Source organism: Giraffa tippelskirchi, chromosome 6 (genome assembly GCF_054371585.1).
Source record: "Giraffa tippelskirchi isolate mGirTip1 chromosome 6, T2T-mGirTip1v1.2.pri, whole genome shotgun sequence".
In the NCBI taxonomy this organism is placed as follows: Eukaryota; Metazoa; Chordata; class Mammalia; order Artiodactyla; family Giraffidae; genus Giraffa; species Giraffa tippelskirchi.
The window spans coordinates 45,473,116-45,498,306 of record NC_137280.1 but is presented as its reverse complement, the minus strand read 5'-3'; the positions used below and the strand labels follow the sequence as shown (position 1 = coordinate 45,498,306).

General features: G+C 37.6%; 1 protein-coding gene across 9 annotated transcripts in view; it reads left to right on the top strand.

Annotated features, from left to right (window-relative positions):
* C6H8orf34 (chromosome 6 C8orf34 homolog) overlaps nucleotides 1–25,191 on the top strand; it is a 348,003-nt gene that overhangs the window by 213,927 nt on the left and 108,885 nt on the right. For 8 of the 9 annotated variants that reach the window (XM_081501834.1, XM_081501835.1, XM_081501831.1 and 5 more), the window contains one exon: nucleotides 3,006–3,141. In XM_081501834.1, coding sequence (XP_081357960.1) covers nucleotides 3,006–3,141 — 136 coding nt within the window. The remainder of the gene's footprint in view (nucleotides 1–3,005; nucleotides 3,142–25,191) is intronic. The other variant, XM_081501833.1, reaches the window with a different exon arrangement.

The window sequence follows — 25,191 nt, the reverse complement described above, 5'->3', positions numbered from 1 at the left end:
GAATGTTGAGCTTTAAGCCAACTTTTTCACTCTCTTTCACTTTCATCAAGAGGCTCTTTAGTTCTTCTTCACTTTCTGCCATAATGGTGGTGTCATCTGCATATCTGAGGTTATTGATATTTCCCCCAGCAATCTTGATTCCAGCTTGTGCTTCATCCAGCCCAGCATTTCTCATGATGTACTCTGCATATAAGTTAAATAAGCAGGGTGACAATATACAGTCTTGATGTACTCCTTTTCCAATTTGGAACCAGTCTGTTGTTCCATGTCCAGTTGTAACTGTTGCTTCCTGACCTGCATACAGATTTCTCAAGAGGCAGGTCAGGTGGTCTGGCATTCCCATCTCTTTCAGGATTTTCCACAGTTTATTGTGATCTATACAGTCAAAGGCTTTGGCATAGTCAATAAAGCAGAAATAGATGTTTTTCTGGAGCTCGCTTGCTTTTTTGATGATCCAGCAGATGTTGGCAATTTGATCTTTGATTCCTCTGCCTTTTCCAAAACCAGCTTGAACATCTGGAAGTTCACAGTTCACATATTGTTGAAGCCTGGCTTGGAGAATTTTGAGCATTACTTTGCTAGCGTGTGAGATAAGTGCAATTGTGTGGTAGTTTGAGCATTCTTTAGCATTGCCTTTCTTTGGGATTGGAATGAAAACCGACCCTTTCCAGTCCTATGGCCACTGCTGAGTTTTCCAAATTTGCTGACATATTGAGTGCAGCACTTTCACAGCATCATCTTTTAGGATTTAAAATAGCTCAACTGGAATTCCATCACCTCCACTAGCTTTGTTCGTAGTGATACTTCCTAAGTCCCACTTGACTTCCCATTCTGGGATGTCTGGCTTTGGGTGAGTGATCACACCATCGTGATTATCTAGGTCGTGAAGATCTTTTGTATAGTTCTTCTGTCTATTCTTGCCACCTCTTCTTAATATCTTCTGCTTCTGTTAGGTCCATACCATTTCTGTCCTTTATCGAGCCCATCTTTGCATGAAATATTCCCTTGGTATTCCTGATTTTCCTCTATTTCTTTTCATTGGTCACTGAGGAAGGCTTTCTTATCTCTCCTTGCTATTCTTTGGAACTCTGCATTCAAATGGATATATCTTTCCTTTTCTCCTTTGCTTTTGGCTTCTCTTCTTTTCACAGCTATTTGTAAGGCCTCCTAAGACAGCCATTTTTCCTTTTTGCATTTCTTTTTCTTGGGGATGGTCTTGCTGCCTGTCTCCTGTACAGTGTCATGAACCTCTGTCCATAGTTCATCAGGCACTCTATCACATCTATTTAAATCTATTTCTCTCTTCCTCGTTAGGGGTTTGATCTAGGTCATACCTGAATGGTCTAGTGGTTTGCCCTACTTTCTTGAGCTTAAGTCTGAATTTGGCAATAAGGAGTTCATGATCTGAGCCACAGTCAGCTCCCAGTCTTGTTTTTGCTGACTGTATAGAGCTTCTTCATCTTTGGCTGCAAAGAATATAATCAATCTGATTTCGGTGTTGACCATTTGGTGATGTCTATATGTAGAGTCTTCTCTGGTGTTGTTGGAAGAGGGTGTTTGCTATGACCAGTGTGTTCTCTTGACAAAACTCTATTAGCCTTTACCCTGCTTCATTCTGTACTCCAAGGCCAAATTTGCCTATTATTCCAGGTGTTTCTTGACTTCCTACATTTGCATTCCAGTCCCCTATAATGAAAAGGACATGTGTTTTGGGTGTTAATTCTAGAAGGTCTTGTAGGTCTTCATAGAACCGTTCAACTTCAGCTTCTTCAGCATTACTGGCCGGGGCATAGACTTGGATTACCGTGATATTGAATGATTTGCCTTGGAAACGAACAAACTCTCACAATTTAGGATTCCATTTTTGGGAGAGCTTAAACTGTAATTTAATGAAGTCTCAGTTTGATGACTTTGGACTTGGTATGAGCAACTTCATTATGAGTATGCTGTCATGTTTTTAACACAATTAACCTACAAATTCCCTTGGAGGTTTTGTGAAAGTTCAGATGTTTGGATAGTCTACAGCCTTATCAGAAAAGAGTGATTTCCCTTCTTATATAACTTCAGTCATGGATTATGTTTTGGCAAAATTATGACTTATCTTTTGAAACTTTATGTCCCTCTTTTGCTAAGGCTCAGAGCAAGTAAATAGAATCCTTTTTACAAGGTTCCTTATACTGTGAATAAAGTAGGAGATCATGTACAAATTTGGTTAGAACTAAATTACAAGAGAAATGTAGACCTTTTAAATGTTGATTGAGGGCCTGGATGAAATAGAAGATTTCAATGAACACCTGGGGTATGACTATCCAGGTGTATTCTTGTCCTCCCCCAGTGAAGATAAAAAGGAAAGATTTTGGGTCAAAAAGAGAAGGCCTCAGGTATATTCTGTTTGAAGTTTGTTGGATGGGGAAGCTCAAGACAGGCAAATTAGAAGTGAATGATTTAATGTAATTGGTTTGGGAGCATATTTGTCTTCCTCTGGATTGTTCTTGGGCTTCCCAGGTGGCTCAGTGCTAGAAGAATCCAACTGCCAATACAGGAGATGCAGGAAGATTCTTGCCTGTAAAATCCCGTGAACAGAGAAACCTGGCAGGCTACAGTACATGGGGTCGCAAAGGGTTGAACACAACTGAGCATGCACATGCTTGTGGATTGTTCCTAGTTGGAAGCTGGCAGTCACTGACCAAGTCTTGACCATTTGGTACCAATTGCTGTAGAGATTATGGTTGACTTCTGTGGACGGTTACAGTAGAAGTTGTGGATCCATGTTCTATATGTGGTCTGCCCATTCATTATCCAAACAGATTGATCTCTCATCTTTTTCCCGTATAATTTTTTCCAGCTACATCTAGAAATGATTTGAAAGATAATGAAGTAAGATTTTGAGAAGTGAAAATATAACATTTTTCTTCATCTACTGGCAGGTATCTGAAAACATGGACTTTTCATCTTAATTCCATTAGAGTTAATTTTTTTATCTGCAATTGTTTATGTTGTTACAGAGGATCTTGATGATTTAAGAATGGAGGGAGTAACTACCCTGACACCTTCTGGGAGCAAATTTAACCAAAGTCGAGCTACTTACCCTGCTGAACCTCAGGCCAAAGTCACATTGAACATCTGTTCAAGGTGTGCCAGGTAAAACAGATTATAGGTGTATCTATGTATAAACATGATCTTGATTTTTTAAATCTAAGATTTTGATGCAAAGGGTGCACTCTGTGTTAACAGAATCTTTTCCTTCTGGTTATCTTTTGTGCTCAGTTAACAAGGGAGTTAGTTGTACAGTTTATCCTCATGCCCAGTGCCACTCAGACCAACAATGAATCAAAGAGTTTAGATTGTATTTACTTCACAGTTGGAGACTATTCTAAAACTTTCTGCCTCTGAATTTCATTTGCTGTCTGCCTTTCTGTTCCTTTTCAAAAGAAGATTCAAGGGACTCGAGAAGTTCAAAGCCACTTCTAAGGCACCTGCATAAAGGACAGTTTGCCCAGGTACAGTTTAAGAGCGGACATTATTGGCCTCTTAACCTGTTCCTCATCTTGTTCACCTCCTGGAAAGAATTTAATCAGCTTGATGCTTTTCAGTTTTGGCAGCTGGAAGCAATCTTTGCCTGTAGTGTATGTGGCCAAAGAAGTAGCTTAAGTTAACTGCCGAGTCAGCTCCCAGTGCTGGGCTAGCAGAAGCTCACCAAATAGCTAGAATTCATTCTTTTGTAGGAACTAAATCTCATTTGCAAAGAGGCTTTTAAGCCTGTTTAAATGATAAAACAAGTCTTCTAACCCTTATGTAAATGGTGCAGATTAGCAAGAACAATGCCCTGGCTGGCCAGTTTTATCTCCTTTGCTTTATGTCTAGCTGTTCTATTGTACAGTTTGAGAGGGGATTAGTGGCTTGGAAATAGGGAGCGGGGGAAGTGTAGGAAAATCAAATCAGATTTTTGTAGCTTTTCCTTGCCTTTACCCCTTGGGAAGTTTAATTGTAATTGTCATGGGCTTAGAAAAATAAAAAGAGAATAAAAATAAATAGAAAAATCAGAGAATATTATTTGACATCATTAAGAGAAATGCCACAATAAAATGAAAACACCACTAGAAACATTGCTTCAGACAAGTAATATTCGGGTGGATTGATTTTTTTGATTAGGGGTATGAAGAAAACTGCAAATATTTATGCTATGATATTTAGGCATCCTGAGTATGAAAGAGTCGTTTGGCAATTAAAAAGAACTTTATAGTATGTTTGTACATTTACAGGTTGACTGGGAGGGGTTGGTGCTTGGTTCTTGGTCCTTGGTCCTTCATATTATTTGTAGAAGATTGGGATATGAGGAGGTTTTTTTTGGAAAGGAAATCCTATGAAATCAATATGTTTTACTAAAGTACTGAAGGTTTGCATTGGGAAAGGACCAAACCCATTATATAGCCCTAAATTATTCACATTCAGCTTCCCAATGATAAACTAGATTATAAATTATAAACTACCTGCATATAAGATGAACTCCTAACCTCTAAGGGCTTCCCTGGTGGCTCACATGGTAAAGAATCTGCCTGCAGTACAGGAGACCTGATTGAGATAGCTGGATAGGGTCATGTATGTATAGACAGCCAACCAAGTGATCACAGTGCAGGATTCTCAAGGAATAAGGAGTTTCTCTTCTTTTTCTCCCACGCACTGGGATAATTCCCATGTAAATACTTAAGGAGTTGAAAATGTTTTGAGTTTTCCCCCCTCTTTTAGAAAGGCCCACATTAAAGTACTCAGGCACTGAAGAAAAAGGAGCCTCGTTTTCCTGACATGAAGGAATCTTCTGCCTTAGGCTTCTTACAGACTCTGGAGAAAACTATAGCTCATCATCCAGGACAATAAGACAGTATAGGGTGGCAGTGTTTTTGTTTCTGTGTTTGTTTGTTTCTCAGAGTTTCATGGTCAAGAAATAATTTTTTTCAGGTAAAACTGGAAGGTTAAAAGCTTAAAGGATATGTTGTTTTCTTGAAATAGTGCTGTAGCCCCAAGACACCCAAGAGTCATTGAGATTCAATGGATGGTCAGAGCTTCTGCAAAGAACCCATCAGTGACCAAGTTAGTGTAAAGAGGTGGAGTGTACCCTTGAAATTGTCATTTTCCTCAATCTCTTTTTCAAGTACTGTACTGCTTGTGAGCTACGTATGGGGTCACAGTATCTAGAAGGAAGTTTGCATAGCATATGCCCAGAACATTATTACTCTTATCAAACTGAGGGCATACAGCCAGAGGCCACAAGAGCCCTTCTCATTCAGAACCTGGTTGGAAGACATGATCTGTCCTGAAACTAATACATTGCTCTGGGAACAGTTGATGGATATAATATATATGTGACCACTGGTAGGACTTCTGATTTTCAAGAGATCAGAAAAAGAGGAATTCAGCCCACATTAAGTTGCTCTGTAAAGTTTTATGTGCAACGAAGTGGCTAAACTATCAGGAATGTAAAAAAATGTGTTGATTAGCATGGTAACAAGAAATAAAATTGTAACTTGTTTCATAAATATTTCACACATTGTTAGAAAAGTGCAGATGGAAGAAAGCTTATGTTTTCAAGCTGGAAAATTATTCCAGGGTAACATTATTCCCTTAACTCTTAGTGACCTTAATCTGATGTGGACATTGCTTCAATTTGTATGGTTTAAACAAACAGATGACATCATTTGGCAAGTGGAAAAATGCATAGTTAATAGATGTCTGATCACCAAGATATATTAAGGTTCTAACCCAAAATGTCTCTGTTTTCCCCTCAGATCATCAGGGAAAGAAACCATTACAAAACAATTTTAAGTAAATAAAGAATGTTCTATGTATAATATAATATAGCAGTGTCCTTATAACTTTATTTTTTATTTTTTGCATTACAAGTTAGATTTTTTGATATATTCATTGAGTGTCTTGGTTTGACTTTTAGAAAATTCTACTCATACAGCTTCAAAGCCTTGAATGGCATGGGCAAAACAAGTTTAATTTGTTGCCTAGGAGTCACACTAAGTCATATCAACCAAAAAGTAAAATGTCAGTACATCAATAATACACATTGTCAATAATTATCAGCAAAACTTGTGTGGTTTTAAAAAAAAGTGGTTTGGAGAATTGTGAGTTTCAAATTAAATTTCCCTATTAAATATCCTGAATTTTCTTTTTAAGGTAACAGTTAAGATATCAATAACAAGCAAACAAATGCTGATACCAAGGCAGCAAATTACTATTTCAGTGAAGTTTATAAGCCATTTTTCTGGAAAGACCACCCATTAATTCTGTCTACCCACTGCCATTCTGAGGAGTTAAATCTTGTTTTTGTGGACTCCTGCCAGGGCATTCCGGGTGGTAGGGTGCTGTTTGTTTTTGATGGTGCAAGTGTTTGCATTCATTCATGCCTAACATCAATAGAGCACAAAAAAGGAACGGAAAGCCATTTAAAAAGAAATTGGATTATAGAGAACATACAGTGACACTGGCTCAGAAACTGCAGCCTGAGAATGTTAGGAGAAATTTGTTTCCAGATAGCCTGCTGATTTTTCACTGATTTGCTTCATGTCATTGTACCAAAAATTGTTCACCATTTCTTCTATACATCATGACATTAAAATAATGAGTTTATTTATATATTGACTTGATAAAGCAAAAGGCAATGATTGTTGGTGATAGGATGCTGAAGAAAAGATAAATGTCAGCACTTATAAATATTAGCTAATTTCAAACTAACTATATTAGGATTTACCAGTTAAGAAAGCTGACATCATTAGTGATATGTTATATTATGTTTCACTTTGCTATGCATTTCTTTTTCCTTTTCTTCCCTCAACCTCTGTTATAAGATTTATTTTCAGTAAGTTCCCACTGGAAAAAAAAGTGAGCAAAACTGACCTAAAGGAAAATGGATAAGGACAAAAAGGGACTGCTATCATTGTTTACAGTTACAAAGTTTTCCATAAAATTGACTTCCTACACCTAGATTAAAAGGTTTGGTTTGAGTGATGAATATAGTACATGTTTTAAGTGACAGAAATGGTTCATTTGAACCAAAATGAATTTATGGAAGACTCACTCTGTGTCAAGTACTGGGATAAACTCTGGAAAGAAAAATTAACACTGCTGATCACTAGGAACTTATATTCTGGCTGGAAACAGACTTGGAAAAAATACGTGCAACCCAAAATGTCAGACAGTGATAGTTCTCTAGAAAAAAATAAAGCATCGTAAAATGGCTCCGTTATGCCAGACATGATTGATTGTTACTTTCTAGGGGCTGTTGGTGTGGGGAAAGTCCCTACCCTTGGAGAGATTGAAATATGACTTCCATGGTTCGTTCTGCATGAAGGAAGAAATGAGACCAACACACATCAGCCAGAAACCGAGGACCACTTTATCTCAGTTTTAAACACTTTAACTTCATAGTTCTTTTGTTTTTAAACTGGTACAATATCCTCTCCATCTCTAGTTTTTTTAGTGGTTGTTTTGTGATTCATGAGAGAGGGAGGGCCTTGGGCCGCATTAAGTACACATCTACTCTATTTAATTAATTAATTAATTTTTGGTTGTACTGCGTCTTTGTTGCTCTGTGTGGGCTTTCTCTTGTTGCAGCAAGGAAGGGGTAGGGAGCCTACTCTCTCGTTGTGGTGTGAGGGCTTCTCCTTGTGGTGGCTTCTCTTGTTGTGGAGCACAGGCTCTAGGTAAACAGGCTTTAGCAGTTGTGGAGCACAGGTTTATGTGCTTCGTGGCATGTGGAATCTTCCCAGACCAGGGGTTGAACCGTGTCTTCTGCATTGGCAGGTGGACTCTTAACCACTGGCTCACCAGGGAAGTCCACACTTACGCTAAAAGACTACTTCTTATTATGTGAAAAAGAACTGGGGCTTTAGAGCAGTAGAGACTAAGGTTGGAATCTCAGCTTGCCCACTCCACTGGACAACTCTGAGAAATCACTTACCCTCTCTAAACCTCAATTTCCCATTTATAACTTGAAAGTGGTCATTTCCCATTTCCAGTTATAGCAGAAGTGGCTAGCTCAGTTTCAAGCATTGAGTCGCATTGAGTCTACTCTGGGAAAAAAAGTGTTACAAGATAAAAATATTTATATATATTTCAGAAGAAGTTATATGTGCTTTTGAAATGCGGGAAAGTCACATTATATACTGAGAAAAACGAAAAGAGCATCAAGGTCAAGATCTAGGGAAACATTATGAGGGTTTAGGGAATATAATATTATGGGTAATTTTTGGTTGATTTTGAACAAAATGCATAAAAGTGTTTTAATTACAACGACTTTTTTCTCATTGTTTTCCTCATATTTTCTCTCTCTGTGAAAGCACCAGTCTACATACTTACATTCCCTCTCTCTCTATCCATCCCTCCTGTAAACCCTTTCTAAGACTGTGAGTTAAGAGACACTAGAAGGAAATGGAGAGCATGAGAGAGGCAGGGAAAGGTGGTCTCTTAGTCATCTTTGCTAAGTAGCAGCAGCCTTGAGTGAGAGCCAAAAAACTGTGTGCAAATCCCACAGTCAGTACTAGTAGGCTGATTTTCCAGTTCATACCAGAATGCCTGAGATTATTTTTTTGGCATCTCCATAGAGTTTGTCAGGACTACTGTGATCTTCAATCAGAGTAACCTCTTTTTCCTTTATAGACTTTCTGGGTCTTACATATTATCTGTGATTTATAGAAGAGTCCTTTTGGGGAAATCCACCCACAGAATGGGCTTTCCAGGTGGCACAGTTGTAAAGAATCCGCCTGCCAATTCAGGAGATGCAAGAGACACAGGTTCGATCCCTGGGTCGGGAAGGTCCTCTGGAGTAGGAAATGCAAACTCCAGTATTCTTGCCTGGGAAATCCCATGGACAGGTACCTGACAGGCTACAGTCTATAGGGTTGCAATGAGTCAGACATGACTGAGCACACACATACACACCCAGAGAATATGCATCTTAGCATTAGGGAATGGAAATAGCATATTGTCTGAGAAAGCAAATATTGTCAATTTCAGGGTGGGAGAAGAGTGCTGTTTCCAGTGGGGTGCTCAGTGGTACCCATGGACTGGCTTCCCCACACTAATAGGCACAACAGGGCAGCACATACAATAAGATGTAACTAGGGACAAATTAGAAAATCCAGGAACAAATAAAGTATTTGTTATTGCTGTTGATCTACTATGCCTCCTTTACCCAATATATCCCTGAAAAGGATGCCTGAACCAGCTGAAGGAGATGGACCAGCACTTCATTCCTGTTCTTTTACCATTTGATGGGCATTTGGGTTGTTTCTGCTTTTTAGACTGTTATGAACTATGCTGCTAGGAATATTTCAGTGCAAGTTTTACTGTGAACATGTTCAGTCATTCCTCTTGAGTATTTATCTAGGAGTACAATTATTAGGTCATATGTTAATTCTGTATTTACTTTTAAGGAACTACCAAACTGATTTCTGAAGTGGTTGTACCATTTCACAATCCCACCAGTAATGTGTAAGAATTCCAAATTTTCAATATCCTCATCAACCTTTGTTACTCTTTCTTTTCATTGTTTTGCTTTTAAATATTAGTCTTCCTATTGAGAATAAAGTATTATTCCATTGTGATTTTAAAATAGTTTTTATTTATTTTATCTTTGGCTGCATTGGGTCTTAGTTGCAGCCCCTGGGATCTTAGCTGCATCATGTGGGATCTTTTGTTGTAGCGTGTGTGTTTCTCTCTAGTTGTGGGACCTGAGCTCAGTAGTTGCAGCTCTCAGGCTTAGTTGCCCCACGGCCTGTGGGATCTTAGTTCCCCAACCAGGAATCAAACCTGTGTCCCCCACATTACAAGGCAGATTCTTAAGCACTGGACCACCAGGGAAGTTCTAAAATGTACTATTTGGTGAAATAGAAAAGATAGAGAGAAACTTGATAAGGAATTAGAGATATCTTCATGTTAAATTTAGGTTGCCTATTAGACATATGTAGTCAAATTCTCTCTCTCAGCAACAGAACTAATAGTTTGTAGAGTAAAACTTTGCATTCTCTTTTGGGCTTCCCTTGTGGCTCAGCTGGTAAAGAATCCACCTGCAATGCGGGAGACCTGGGTTCAATCCCTGTGTTGGGAAGATCCTCTGGAGAAGGGGAAGGCTACTCACTCCAGTATTCTGGCCTGGAGAATGCCATGGACTGTATAGTCCATGGGATCGTAGAGAGTCGGACATGACTGAGCGACTTTCACTTTACTTGCATTCTCTTTTAGCAGCAGTATGAGAGAAGTGAAAGATTTGTCATCTCTTTCTAGAAAAGGCTTTGTGACTGTCATCAGCATTGGGGTCAGTAGACTACATTGTACATGTATCAGAAATGACCTCACACCTCATAACTCTTCACCTCTCCAGGCATGCTTGGCTTACCATCTACCATAATCTACTTGACTTGAATTTCTTATGTAAATCTTTTATTATTCCTTCACTCTCATTAAAATATTAACTGTATGGGAGCTGGAACCAAGGCTGTCTTGGATCAGGGATATATCCTCAGTACCTTAAATAACTCGTGACCCACATGAAATAGCCACTGAATACTTGAGTGAATGAAAGATTGGAGGAGTATCATCCGAAATCTCTTTCTTCTTCTCTTTCTGTCTCCCTTTTTGTCCACTTGTGTCTCTCCATTACTATCTTAGACTCAACTTTCTTTCTCTCCATTAACATCTCTATTTTTACCTCCAGATTCAACTTTCTGTTGGGCCACTCTATGTGGGTAAGGATGGCCCTGGCATCTGGGTGCTCCAGGATTATAAATATCCTTAGAGCTTGGGCCTTTTTCTCACCCAGAGTTCACATGATAATGTTTAGAAAGACTCTGCTAGCATATTCCCAAGTAATTGCTATTGAGAGATCAGGCACAGAGTAGGGGTGATGAGATCTCTGCTTTACCTTTGGTCATAAGCTCACTCCTATATTAGGGGAAGAGACACCCCTTGATTGGGAATTCCACCAGAATCATGAAAAGTTGAGAAGAAACATTTATCAAGAGAAAGAGATTCGGCGCAGACAGAATGATAGCATGACCATCCCAACAAAATAAATTAATAAGATATTTGACTCATAGCTTAAAGTTATATTAAGTACTCTAGCAAATATTAACTCATTTAAAACCAGTCCTCCTAATTTTTACACCAACTGCACAGATGGTTGAAACTTGACCCAGAAAGTTTAAGTAACTTCTACACACAGGGAAGAAATGTCTTTGGTGGACATAACACAAGACTTCTGAATCAAAATTCGATATTCTTCCAGCTATAGTACACGGCTTCTGTAAATCATTCTGATACTCAGTGCCATTGCCCACCTTCCATTTTCTAACTTTAGATTAAAAGCCCTGTATGATTTCCTTTCCACTAACGTTGTGTCACTGGTATGCCTGATGACAGGTTCCAGTCTTGGACCAACAAACACTTGAGTTGCCATCAACAGCTACCTTGGGGACAATTTCCTTTTGCTTTGAATGCCCAGTCTGTCTTTCATTCCGGTCCCTTTGCTTTCCTAGATCGAATTTCCATTTTAAGTAGTTTTCTTCTTTTACAATGTAAGAATTCGTATAATGTGACTCTAGATTCTTTTAGTAATAAGTCAGCATGGCAAAAAGGTTAGGAGTTAGGAGTCCTGAAAAGTGGTATCTTCTTCTGACTTTTGCTGATAAGGGTAGAAGGTAGGTATGAGAGAAACAGCCTGAGGACATGCATAGAGGTTTGTTTTTACATATTTTTATTTCTCTTATTTCCTAAGCCCCAACTAAACTGGGCTTGTCTCTTTTCCCCATTAAGATTCTGTGATTATCTCCCATCTTACCCATGTTCTCTCTTTCAAAGTGAGCCGACCTCAGGTGCATGGAAGAACTCATTCCTTCCCTACAACCTACAGACACATTCAAACACACTTTCTTCTCCACACACAGCTCATATTTCCTTCCTTCCCTCTAAAGTTCTCTCATTGCTTCTAAACTGAAAGCAGTTAGGAAATGGCAACCCACTCCAGTATTCTTGCCTGGGAAATCCCATGGACAGAGGAACCTGGCAGGTTACAGTCCATGGTGTCACAAAGAGTCACTTAGTGACTAAAATAACAAAAATTGTCCCTCAGGATCCTGGGATGTGGAACTCATCAATACTGTTGGAGAGGCAACTGCCTAGGCCCTTTTATATAAAACACTTAGACCTCCCCACATATTGGTATCTGCAAATGTTGTACATCTTTTGGCCTTCTGTTTCATTTTTTTAATCTTCCCCTGTTCAATTTCTCACTAATTGTTACATATTGACTTTCTCTCCTCTTCCAGAGGGAAAGTGTTCATCTCTCAGTTGTGTCTAACTCTTTGTTGGACACATGGGCTATAGCCTGCCAGGCTCCTCTGTCCATGGAATTTCCCAGGCAGGAATACTGGAATGGGTAGCTATTCCCTTCTCCAGGAGATCTTCCCAATCCAGAGATTGAACCCGGGTTTCCCGCATTGTAGGTGGATTCTTTACCACCTGAGCCACCAGGGAAGCCCCTTCTAGAGGAAAAGGCAGCAACATACTGATTGTATTGATTGATATTGTATGGATGGATTCATTTTGAATCCAGTTCAGAGCTCCAACAGTCTACAGGGAATATGTTCCAAATCTGAGGCATCATTCCCACCGAATTGCCTGTTTGTTTAAGGAGACATGGGTGATGCCAAGGAGAGATGGTTGGCACCAAGATTAAAGGCTTGTTTGTTTGAATTGGTCATGAAGACTGAAAGTGGGCTACTTCTTGCTGGATGGACTGGGGATTACATATTTCGATTGTCTTTATAACAGTTTGTTGATTTATTCACCTGTTCCCTGTAGTTTTATTCCTCATGAGCAGGCATGGCATGTTGACTGACCCCATCTTTCCCCTCTCACCCCATGTCTCTCCTCCCACCCATATTCATTTTTTTCCAAAACAACAGAATCAAAACCCCTTTCATTGGATCTCAGTAAGTTAGGAGGTTTTACCATTATAAAAAAAAAAAACCACTTAAAGTTTTCCTTAAAATTTACTTATCTTCTTGCTGTGACAAGAGTACTCTGAATCTCTCCTCCAGTTACCATTCAGTATTGTGTCTGAACGTGAGGAGCAGAGTTCTTGTTCTATGTCATCTTGGTATCAGTGCCTCAATGTTAAGGGATCCCTGGTATAAGCTTCTGAAATCAGAGAATTAGGACTACTGTGTATAAAACGAATGTACTTTGGTTTCAGTAGCCTTATGACTACCTTGCCCAGAGAAGATACTTGTAGTTTTAAATGAGTACCCGGACAGTTTAGGCTTTTTTACTCAACTGAAATAAGGTATCACATTATCATTTGTTAATAATCTGCCATTCATTTGTAACATGATTAATCAGATGCCTCTTCCTTGATGTGGTTTGAATGAGTTAGAGTGCCCTGGTCCATTTCTGAGAAAGCACCAGAGAATCCACAGGATGGCATGTCCTGCTGCACCCACGAGGGGACATGCTGGTAGCAGAGTGGCTGCAGCCTGGGGAAGTCATATTTCAAGATGATTCACAATGTCCACTAGTCATAAAAGTATGATATGATGGGGTCCAATTCACATTTTAAATCATGCCATTTTAGAATTAGAGAATTTCTGATATAGATCTTAGACTATCCCACATGTTTTTACAATAGAGAGAATACCTAAGGATTTATAAAAACATCATCCAATAAAATGAGACTCAGGGAACAGCCTGTGTTGTAAAAGTGAATTCTCTGCTGCCAGAGATTCAGCCAAGAAAACGTGGGCTCAATTTAGCGATGTCATAAGGTTGGAAGAAAAGTCATTGTCAAGATGAAATTCACATTTGTGTAATGAATAGGCCACTCGTTCAAGTGAGTTAATATAGAGATATATATGGTATGTCTTAGTAGATCAATTTTGATGTAAAATACAGATGGAAATAAGAGAGGCAACTTTAAATTGTGTACACAGGCAATGTGCAGAGTGAGTGTGCCCACTTACTTTGAAATTTTAGGAAAGTATCTATTTGGGGGAGAGGGAAGATTGTCTCTTAGACTCAATCACCTCACGTTATTACTTTTCCTAAAAGGAATTTATGAGATAATTGTTTGACTCTCTACTCAGAGTTGTTTAGCTTTCACAGAAACAGGGAGAAAAGAGTAAAACATTCCTTTCTCCACAGCTACCCTGACTGAGTGACTGAGCACACACACACCTGTTCTCCATCCACCTCTTCCCTTCATCGTTGCGTAAAGGCAGCTGGGTGAGAACATATTTCATCCAAGTCCTCCTTCCTACATTTACTGGAAGCACTGATTCCTTCTTAACTGTCCACAGGGTGCCAGTGCTTTCTGGCTTCTTCTCTCTCCACTTGCTTTTTTTTTTTTTTTTTAATTTGTCTCTGCTGGGTCTTCATTTTGGCGCACGAGCTTCTCTAATTGCAGTGCATGGACTAAGTAGTTGTGGTGTGCAAGCTTCTCAAGTTGCAGCACGCTGGCTTAGTTGCTCCACAGCATGTGGCATCTTAGTTCCATGACCAGGGATTGAACCACACCCCCTGCATTGGAAGGCGAATTCTTAACCACTGGACCACCAGGGAAGTCCCTCTCCACTTGGTCTGGACCAGCGATCATGCTGGCCTTCTGGTTCTTTCTCTAACAGGTCAAGTAAGTGCTTTCCCATCTTGCTCTCCTTTGACACTTCCTATTTCCCCTGATCATTGACCTTTGCCTGGCTTCCTTCTTCATTTCAAATGTCACCTCATCACTAAAGCCTTTTCTTATCCTAACTTCATCTCTCTCTCTCCTTACCTGACTTTTTTCTCAAAAGTTTCATTGTGCTCAGTCCCTGCAGTCATATCCAGCTCTTTGCACCCTATGGACTGTAGCCTGCCAGGTTCCTCTGTCCATGGGATTTTCCTGGCTAGAATATTGGAGTGGGTTGCCATGCCCTCCTGCAGGGAACCTTCCCAACCCAGGGATTGAACCTGTCTCCTGTGTCTCCTGCATTGCAGGTGGATTCTTTACTGCTGAGCCACCAGGAAGCCCCAAGGTTTCATTACTTACTATTTATTTATTTCACCACTTGCTCCCTTTGTCTCCTCCTGAGTGAGGTCAGGAATCTGGTCTCTTTTGTTCACTGCTATAATTCCAACAGCAAGAACAGTTCTTGGAATGCGTAATTATTGAATAGTTGAGTAAATTAATGGAAAGTGCATGAGGCACATTAGTTATTAAAATTAGGAATAATAGCTAATTTTTATTGAGTGTATTCCATATCAGGTATTTTTGTAAGCACTTTATGTATATTAATTCATTTAATGCTGACATCATCAGAGAGATTGGGCAGTTTACCAAATGTCATACAGCGGGTAAATAACAGAGCAAGGAGTTTAACTAGCAAGTCTTGCTCCAGAGAAGGCACTCTTTTATCCTCTGCTACCAACAATAATAATGGGAGGATATAGGTGTGGAAGGAGGCCAGGAAAAGGAGGGAATGATGTTGCTGTGTGGCAAGTGGTTATTTAAATTAGTTGGAGTTTTCATGATGAGTTATCTCATCACTACCTTATTAGCATGATGAACAATCAATAGGAACTGCTGAAGCTATTATGTCTGCCCTGGTCCTGGTTCCTGTGTGGTTTACCATCTAAACAATATTGCTGTTTAAAGTAGAATGAAAGGATACACAGTATTATCAAAAAGTTTGAAATGCTCCCAACAAAGTAATTTCACTGTAATTCTCTAGAAAAGGATGTGTACATATAAAAAAAAGTTTGGGTCTTCAGATTCACTATGCTAGGCATTGTGCTGGTAGTAGAGATTTATAAGATATTAAGTCTGCCACTCATGAGTTAACCAAAATTGTAGCAAATAGACTTGAACTGCATTCAACTCATGATTTGCAATAAGATTTGCTTGGACATATTCTTCTTGCATAGGTATACCCCAAATTATATTTTGACTTACAAAATATAAGCAAATTTAGAATAAAAATAAATTGATTAGTGTTTGTTTTAGCTTTAATAGGATTATTGCCTTTTCAAAGTGACTTAAATCGTGGTCAAGAAAATGCCATTTTCATCCTCAATGTTGTTTTTATCATCTCACCATGATAAAAATAAAATAAGACTCTAGCCAGGCTGAGAGAAAATGGGGAGTAGACACAAATTACTAATATTTGAAATGAAAGAAGTGACATCATTACAGATCTCATGGCTATTGAAAGAATAATAAAGGATTTCTGTGAATAACTCTATGCCCACAAATTGGATAATCTAGATGAAATGGACCAATTCCTTGAAAGATACATGTGTGTGTGTAAGTAGCGCAGTCGTGTCTGACTCTGAGACCCCATGGATTGTAGCCTGTCAGACTCCTCTGTCCGTGGGATTCTCCAGGCAAGAATGTTGGAGTGGGTTACCATTCCCTTCTCCTTGGGATCTTCCTAACCCAATTTTTAAACTCATAAGAAGAAATGAACAATATGAATAGGTCTGTATTTATTAAAGATTGACTTAATAATTAATAGCACGAGACCCAGATAGGGTGACGAATAAATTCAATCAAACATTTAAGGAAGAAACTATACTAATTCTTTACTGTCTGTTTCAGAGAACAGAAGCAGAGGGAATACTTTTTAAAAGATTAAACAATTATAAACCATCTTCAGTACTAGCATTCTGTGACTGGGCAAGTCTGTAAATACTTTTTATAATTTCCAGACATGTGCTTTCTCATAGAAAATTTCTCAACAAGGCATAAAAGATGTTTACTAATTGGCACAAGTACTTTCAGTTCCGTAAAAGAACACCAAAAGTGGATAAACTTGTGTTTAGCAATTAGTGTTTCAATGTTTTATCTTATTTGGAAATCATTTGGATATTTAATAGTTTAGCTTAACTCATCACTTAACTGAACTTAGTTTGTTTGTTCCAGGTTACCAAAAGATTTGGGAAAACTATTTGAAAAGTTCACCTAAAAACTTTTTGTCCTACTTACATCTATTCCATTTACTTAATGATTATATTTAGATTATCCACAAAAACTTCATGAGACATTAAGCAAAGTCAGCCATCATCCCAAGCTACTTTTTCTTGCTGACGAATTTAGTAGAGATAACATGAACTCATTTGATTAATAAAAGTAATAAACCCAGATGAAATAAGAGTTACATGTCTACATTATATTCATTGTTGAAAACTCTAAAGATATACCTATTCTAATAAAATCAACACAGACTAGCTTTATTTCTGAATATTTTCCTAGAGCATATGAACCTGAAAAGTATTTGGGTTAAATCTCTATTATATTTCTGAGAATTTTATGACTGCTTAATTCTTATTAGTGCTTGATTTCCTTTAAGCCAATTAAATGGAGCTCTTTTACAAATTAATTTGAGTAATATCATCCAGAGGTTAAAAAAAATACCACATATTTAACACATAAATAGATACACATATGCACAGAGACTTGATAGTTTCATTTAAAAATTTCTACCTTGAATCAGGTACAATGATACAAAGCTCACTAGTTACAAAAGGACAGTTGGAATAAGTTATCTACTTTGATGGCTAAAGCTTTTTTTAATATATAAATATTTGTGAAGACACATGATTTTTTATTTGCCTCAATTCCAAATGACCCTTTCACCTTTTATTCCCCTTTTGATAAGAATTATCTCCATGAAGTTTGTAGAATATCCACATCTCAAAGGCATAAAGAAAGAATGTAAGTAACAGGCCTTTTAAAATAAATAAGGGAGGTTTTAGGATTGGTAGGATTAGGTGAACTTTGACTTGCCTCTAGAACTGCATTTCTGGTTCTGCAAATATTTGTAAGATAAAGACATTTGCTTTTAATTCCTCTAAGAACTGAGTCCTAGCCTAGATGGTTAAGGACTGACACAACCCATCCACCTTTCCCTCTGGGTACATTTAGAATAAAGGAAAGGGCCTAAAAGAAAATTTCTATCAGACCCTAAATATTAGCTTCTAATTTGGCCAAATTTCTGATTATAGAGTTATTTATCATCATTCAGTTACTCAGTTGTGTCTGACTCTTTGAGACCCCATGGACTGCAGCACACCAGGCTTCCCTGTCCTTTGCCATCTCCTGGAGTTTGCTCAAACTCATGTCCGTTGAGTCAGTGATGCCATCCAACCATCTCATCCTCTATCATCCCCTTCTCCTCCTGCCCTCAATCTTTCCCAGCATCAGGGTCTTTTCCTTTCAAATATCTTGTCACCTTTCAGCCTGGACAAAGAGTAAATATTTCTGACAGTATTAAATCCACAGACTAAAAGAGATCTTCAAAGTGGTGCAAAAGTTACTACCTTCCCCAAATTCAATGCATGTGTGTATTCTCAATTGCTCAGTCATGTTACAACCCCATGGACTATAGCCCACCAGACTCCTCTGTCTATGGGATTTTTCAGGTAAGAATCCTGGAGTGAGTTGCCATTTCCTCCTCCTCCAGACTCAGGGATCAATCTGTGTCTCCGAGGTCTCCTGCATTGGCAGGTGGATTCTTTACCACTGAGCCACCTGGGAAGCCTCTCCCAAAATCCAGAGTCACTCCCAAAGATAGCCAAAAGCAGGAACATGTTGCAGGCAGGCAGAAATCCAAGCCAAACTCTTTAAGACACAAAATGACACAAATTAGAAGACAATACCTATCCCTAGGAGGGTGTGCGCTCAGTCATGTCTGACTGTTCAAGACCTCATGGACTGTAGCCCTCCAGGCTCCTCTGTCCATGGAATTCTTTGCCATTTCCTTCTCCAGGGGATCTTCCTGACCCGAGGATTGAACCCAAGTCTCCTGCACTCCAGGCAGATTCTTTACCACTTTAGTCATTGAAGAAGCCGTCCATAGGAGAGGAAGAATCAAAAACCAATGAGTCAGACTGGAAAAGGAAGGGACATGGTGAAATTTTACTTTCCTTTCTCAGTTGGGTGCTTTGGAGAAATTTGGGAAACCTGATTCTGGTCAGAGTTTTCACCTTATCTTGGCTACTGCCCATTACTTCAGGATCCCATCTACAGGTTCTGAGTGGGGTTTATGGTTTTGTTTTTTTTTTAGACTGTGCCACATGGCACTTGTGATCTTAGTTCCCTGACCAGGAATTGAACTTGTGCCCCCTGCATTGGAAGCACAGCATTTTAACCATTGGACCGCTAGGGAAGTCCCTGAGTGGGGTTTAAAGTTCACCATGTAGCTCTGATTTTATTAGGATTAGAATTTGATATTATTAGACTATTATTAGAATTTGGCTTTATTAATTTTAATTTTAGTTTCCCCTTGGTTTTTTAAGGGAATAATGTAACAGATTAAGTCATCAACAAACAATTGTTGAATTATATCAATTTGCACCAAAGTATTCCCTGGTGACTCAGACAGTAAATAATCTGCCTGCAATGCAGGAGACTGAGGTTCAATCTCTGGGAAAGATCGAGATTATTTACAGTTGAATTTGACAATAGTGAGAACAGTGAGAACTCTAGAGCCTTAGATCCTGGTCTACAGGTTCCCTTAGTTGATGTTTTTCAAATTCTGTTGTATACATCATGTGGAATGTTGTTTGGGGAATTCAGATTTTATTTAACAGGCTATTGATAAGATTTAAACAAAATTATGGCTTGGAATTAATTTGTGAGTATCAATCCTGACCACTGTTGAAGCTTTAGAAATGGAGTCTGGATCTTAGAATTGATGCTTGTGAAGAGGAACACAAACTCCATCATGACCTAGCTGGGAGTATTGATCTGTTTCTCTACTAACTACCTTTTTCTCAAGTGCTTGGAGAAAGGACAATATGAAGGACTGTAGATCTATTTTACTTTGCTCCTCTTGATTCCAGTAAGAAAGAGAAATAAATAAACAAGCCAAGAACTGTGCTATATACAGATTTAAAACATGAGTAGAAATCAAAAGGACAAATTTGATCAGTCTGAAAAGAAAACATATATCCCAACGGCTTTTAAATATTTATTGCAGTGAAAAATCAGAATCTAATTATACATAGGCTTTCCAATAATCATAAGAAAAAAAAAGATAGATGGCAGTTAGAAAACAGTAAAAAAGGATGTTACATTCATTATTTTTAATACCTGACTTTGGGAAAATTTTTCACATTCAAATTACAAAAATAATCATAAGAGTTAGAAGTGGGGAGACCCAGTTGTATAAGTCAGCATCTAGCTGACAGAATCTGCATTGACTGTAAACCCCAGATGGTAAGGGTAGACAGGAGTTGTACTGTGCTTACCTTTGGAACTGTTTTAAAGACTGGCTAAAGTTTTTAAATTGACTTTTAAAATAAAAATCTGTAAGAACAGTGAGCATTATATATAACATCTGAAGGAGGTTAAGTTTGCTTATTTCTCTTTCTGTTTCTTTTCCTTTATTTAAGTCCCATGGGACCAACTGAACCTTGTTTATTTAAAAGTGTTCACTGAGCTCGTAAGAAATACAGCATGTGATAGAGCTCTCTTCTGAGAATCAGTGTGTGTCACTGTTGGCCCAAGATGTGTTATCTTCACGGCAAAAATAAAATACAGTATCACCATTCCAGAAGAGAGAGAGAATTAAAGAGGACCTAAATACTTTGTATAAAATAGCTCCACATCACAGAAAGAAAATCTTTAACAGAAATAAAGTATTAGGATTTAGGAGCTGGTTTGGATAGATATTGAGATTGCAAACAAGTTTGAGTCGTAAGAAATATTCATAAATTCTGTAGAGGAGTATATTGCTCTGGAAAAGAGGATTGTTAAGTCACTTAGATAATCTAGCAAGCCCCACTCCTTTCTCCAAAGTCATGAATTGTCATTACCTCTTTCTAAACTTGTCTGATTTTAGATTTGAACAGGTATAACTGATTCTAGGAAAAGGCAATGGCAACCCACTCCAGTACTCTTGCTTGGAAAATCCCATGGACAGAGGAGCCTGGTAGGTTGCGGTCCCTGGGGTTGCTAAGAGTCGGACACGACTGAGCGACTTCACTTTCACTTTTCACTTTCATGCACTGGAGAAGGAAATGGAGACCCACTCTGGTGTTCTTGCCTGGAGAATCCCAGGGACGGCAGAGCCTGGTGGGCTGCCGTCTATGGGGTCGCACAGAGTCAGACACGACTGAAGCGACTTAGCAGCAGCAGCAGCAGCAGCAGCAGCAGCAACTGATTCTAAGTGATTGTATAACTTAGGTGTGATTTCTGAGAATGATTTAAAAATTAGCAAAATATTTAGGCTTTAATATTCAAAACCAAGAGTAATAACAATTATGCTAATAAATGTGAAAATTAAGGTTTTTTAAAAATGCTCATCTAATGTTATGTAGCTTTCCAGAAGAATTTTAGAAAAAAATGTTATAACCTGTTTGTAAAAAAAATTAAAAATTTTGTATGATAAAAATAGTGTTAGTGTTGAATTTAGTAAAATAAATGATAAGAATTTAGAATAGTTTTACTATGTAATATTATTTATTATTATATTAATATATTATATTAATATATAATAGATAAAATGAGAATGTGATCATTTTCATAAATAATTATGCAAATTTCAATGATCCTATTTTAGTAAATCCCAAAAAATCAGAAATTTGTACCAGTTGTTTTATCATTACGGTACTTTGAAACTAAGAAACTCTATAAGCAACGTAGTAAGCACTTGTGATAATGAAAGTGGTGAGAGAATCCATGAAAGAATATAATGTTCATTTAATGCATAAAATTCTTAGTATCCCAAACTTTCCTCTTTATGCCTTTTTTTTTTTTGTCAACCAGAGCTCCTCTTCATTATCTCTTCTATCAGTTAACACACAGAGTTCCGAAACATAACGAATTCAGATTCAATTCTGTAGCTTGTTAAATTTTCACAGATAAATGGTCAGAAAAAAGTTGGGGAGAGCAGAATAAAGGTTGTGTTGATTCAGAGCCAGAATTGATGTATATTGAACAATGAGGGCTCAAAAATCTAGTCTGTAAAGTGTTAAAACCAATGATCAATTCAGTTAAAATTCCCAGTGAATGAGTTCAGCCAAATTGATAATTCAATTCCTTATATGTACTGTTGAAACACATATGTACATTGAGGCATGGATTTGGGTATTGCTTTAAGCAGCACATGAACAGCAGTCCTTTCTCCACAGCATTTTGAAGTTATGCTTGTTAAGAAGCACCAGCTGGGTACCAAACATCACATTAGGTATTTAGAAACATTTTCTCTAATCCTCACAAACAACTCTTCCAAGTGAATGCTTTTCAGATTCATTTTGCAAGCAACAAATGAAGTTCAAGGAGACCAAGTAAGCTGCTTAAGCACCAAAGACTCCTAAATTGCACAGGTAGAATTTGAACCTTGCTCAATCTGACTTGAAAGCCTCAATCTTGCTACTATACAATGCTGCCTCTCAGTTTTAAAACAAATTGTTGGTTCCATTGTGGAATTAGGCACATTTTTCAAATTCATTGTACTGCCTAATCTGTTTTAGCATAAAAGGCTGATGGGGTGGAGTAAGGCAAGATGTTTATACGAAATTAAAAAAAAACAAAAACTGTTAGGCAACAAAAGTTCAAATAAAGCAAGCAGATAAATTGTTACCTATATTATTGAGATGAAATAATTACCCTATTTTTAGGTTATGAGTGTTGTAATTTAGATAATACACTAGAAATCTGAAACCAATGAAGTAATGAATAACTTCAAAGTGAGACATTGATTATTTAAATATCCTTTTTCTAGCTGCATTTTAAGTAAAAATTTAGTTGCTACTGTGAAATGAAAACACTATGACAAGCATTATGAATTTTATAGGTATCTTGATTCTAGTTGTGACTGTGTTTCATATAAGGGGGAGAAAAACTTATGGGTTTTATTTAAAATTCTTATGGGTTTTATTTAAAATTCAAGTTCTATTTAGGTTTCTTCTCATAAACATAAACTTGTCAAAAATATTTAGTTGCTACCATTGAAAGTTTGTGTCTCCCCCAAATTCATATGTTGAATCCTAAACCTCAAGGTGATGATATTAGGAGGTGAAGGGCATTTGGGAAGTGATTAAATCGTGAGGATGAAGCTTATTTTCAGACTGAATTGTTCTGATTTGATAGTTGATCCAATAAGATGATATTTATGTCCGACCAGCTGAGCCCATGGAAACAAATGAAGTGTGATGTTTAAATCCTTAAATTTCAGCATCTAACAGTATCCCAGTTTCACTGAGCGTCCTTGGGCAAACTCCCCAGTGACTGGCAAATAAAAGCACTGACCATTTTGCAGCTCCTATAAATCAGGAAGGAGCCCCACAAGTAGAGGAATGTCCAGTGTATTTGCTGCTGTATTTTTGTAAGCCTTTTTTTTTTTAAAGCCTCTAATAAAAGATTCTTATTGAATATTTTCTAAGGGCTTTCAGAGATTGAAGGATAATTGTCATATAAGCAAATTAATTATACACAAAATCAGACTGCCTTCAAAAATCTTAGGAAAATAAGAATCACAGACCTTATATGCATTTGGCACATTTTTGTTTTTTCTTTTGGGGATATTAAAATGATGTGTTTGACAGAATGACAACAGTAAAAACATGTTTTTAAGTGATTTGGTTTAGAAAGGATTTTTCCTTTATGTGCTACTTCTGTAGATAAAATAGTTATAGAAATTGCCATGACAGAAAATCATGAGTTCCTGTTTGGCTTCCTTCCTGGCTCAGATGGTAAAGAATCTGCCTGCAACGTGAGGAGAACTGGATTTCATCCCTGGGTCAGGAAGATCCCCTGGAGAAGGGAATAGCTCCAGTATTCTTGCCTGGAGAATACTATGGACAGAGGAGCATGGCAGGCTACAGTCCATAGGCTTGCAAAGAGCTCGACACGACAGCATTTTCACTATATATCACTATATAAGTGGTATCAAGAATATCAATCATGATGTGACAATAATAATTTTTGATAACATTCTAGTATTTATTCTTGCTTAAATACCATTTCTGATAATGTAATAGCAATAGGACTTGTTGGACTTTAGTTTTTATAATATGAGAAGTTTCACTTAAATGAGTCTTCTTTTTTAAAATTTTAACTTCCATACTGGTATAAGATGAGGTATATAATATGAGAAATGGGAAGAAAGTGAAAAAATTATATTTCTCATTTTTATCCACATGTGGAAGCTTCTTGATTCACTTGCTTGGCATGCTGGACCTCCCAAGTACTCTTTGTAGTAAAACTAAAATCTTGATTATGTTCAATTACTTGTTATGGTAATTACCCTTATAATTGGATCACAGTTTCTAAATGGCCTACATAAACCAAATCAAACATATAAATGCATTTAGTTTATGTATGTCTTCTGTTATCTTCCTAATCACTGAACAGTTAATTTGTCTCACTGGTATAAAATAAATATTTTAGATCAAATCAGACTGTATATATTATTGCTATAAAACAAAGAATACTAACATTTCAGAATAAGAATCAAAATTCACAGAGTATGTATTTATTTCAATTGCAAACATTAGTGCTTAAAACTGAGTATGAACTACCTAAAAAGAAAAGCAAATAACTGTATATCAATGCCATCATGTATTATGTTTCAGTAAATCTGTCTTTTCAGGAAAGAGCATTTAAATTTTAAAATTAACATTTTTTTTTTCAAAATGTTACTATAATAGCCTATTTTCTTACTTAAAACCAGAAATTCTATAATATCTAAATGCTTTGTGTTCTTAGTCACTCTGTCGTGTCTGACTCTTTATGACCCCATGGACTGCAGCCTGCCAGACTCCTCTGTCCATAGAATGCTCCAGGCAATAATACTGGAGTGGGTTGCCATGCCCTCCTCCAGGGGATCTTCCCAGCCCAGGGATCAAACCCAGGTCTCCTACATTGCAGGCAGATTTTTTACCATCTGAGCCCCCAGGGAAGCCCATAGCATCTAAATCATGCCATATAAAAGTCAGAAAAAGAAGTGAAATTTAGGAAAGAGTAACTTATGACTTGAAATATGGTAATTACATAACAATAACAATAAGTTAGATAAAGAAATAGTTAAGACTCCTTGAGAAAATCTTATTTACAAGCTAACTCTGGTTACCAATGCAAACTATTTTAGTTTGCAGAAGTCAGAGAGAAAGTAGTTTCACTATAAATAAATTCTATGATCCTTTTAAGAGATC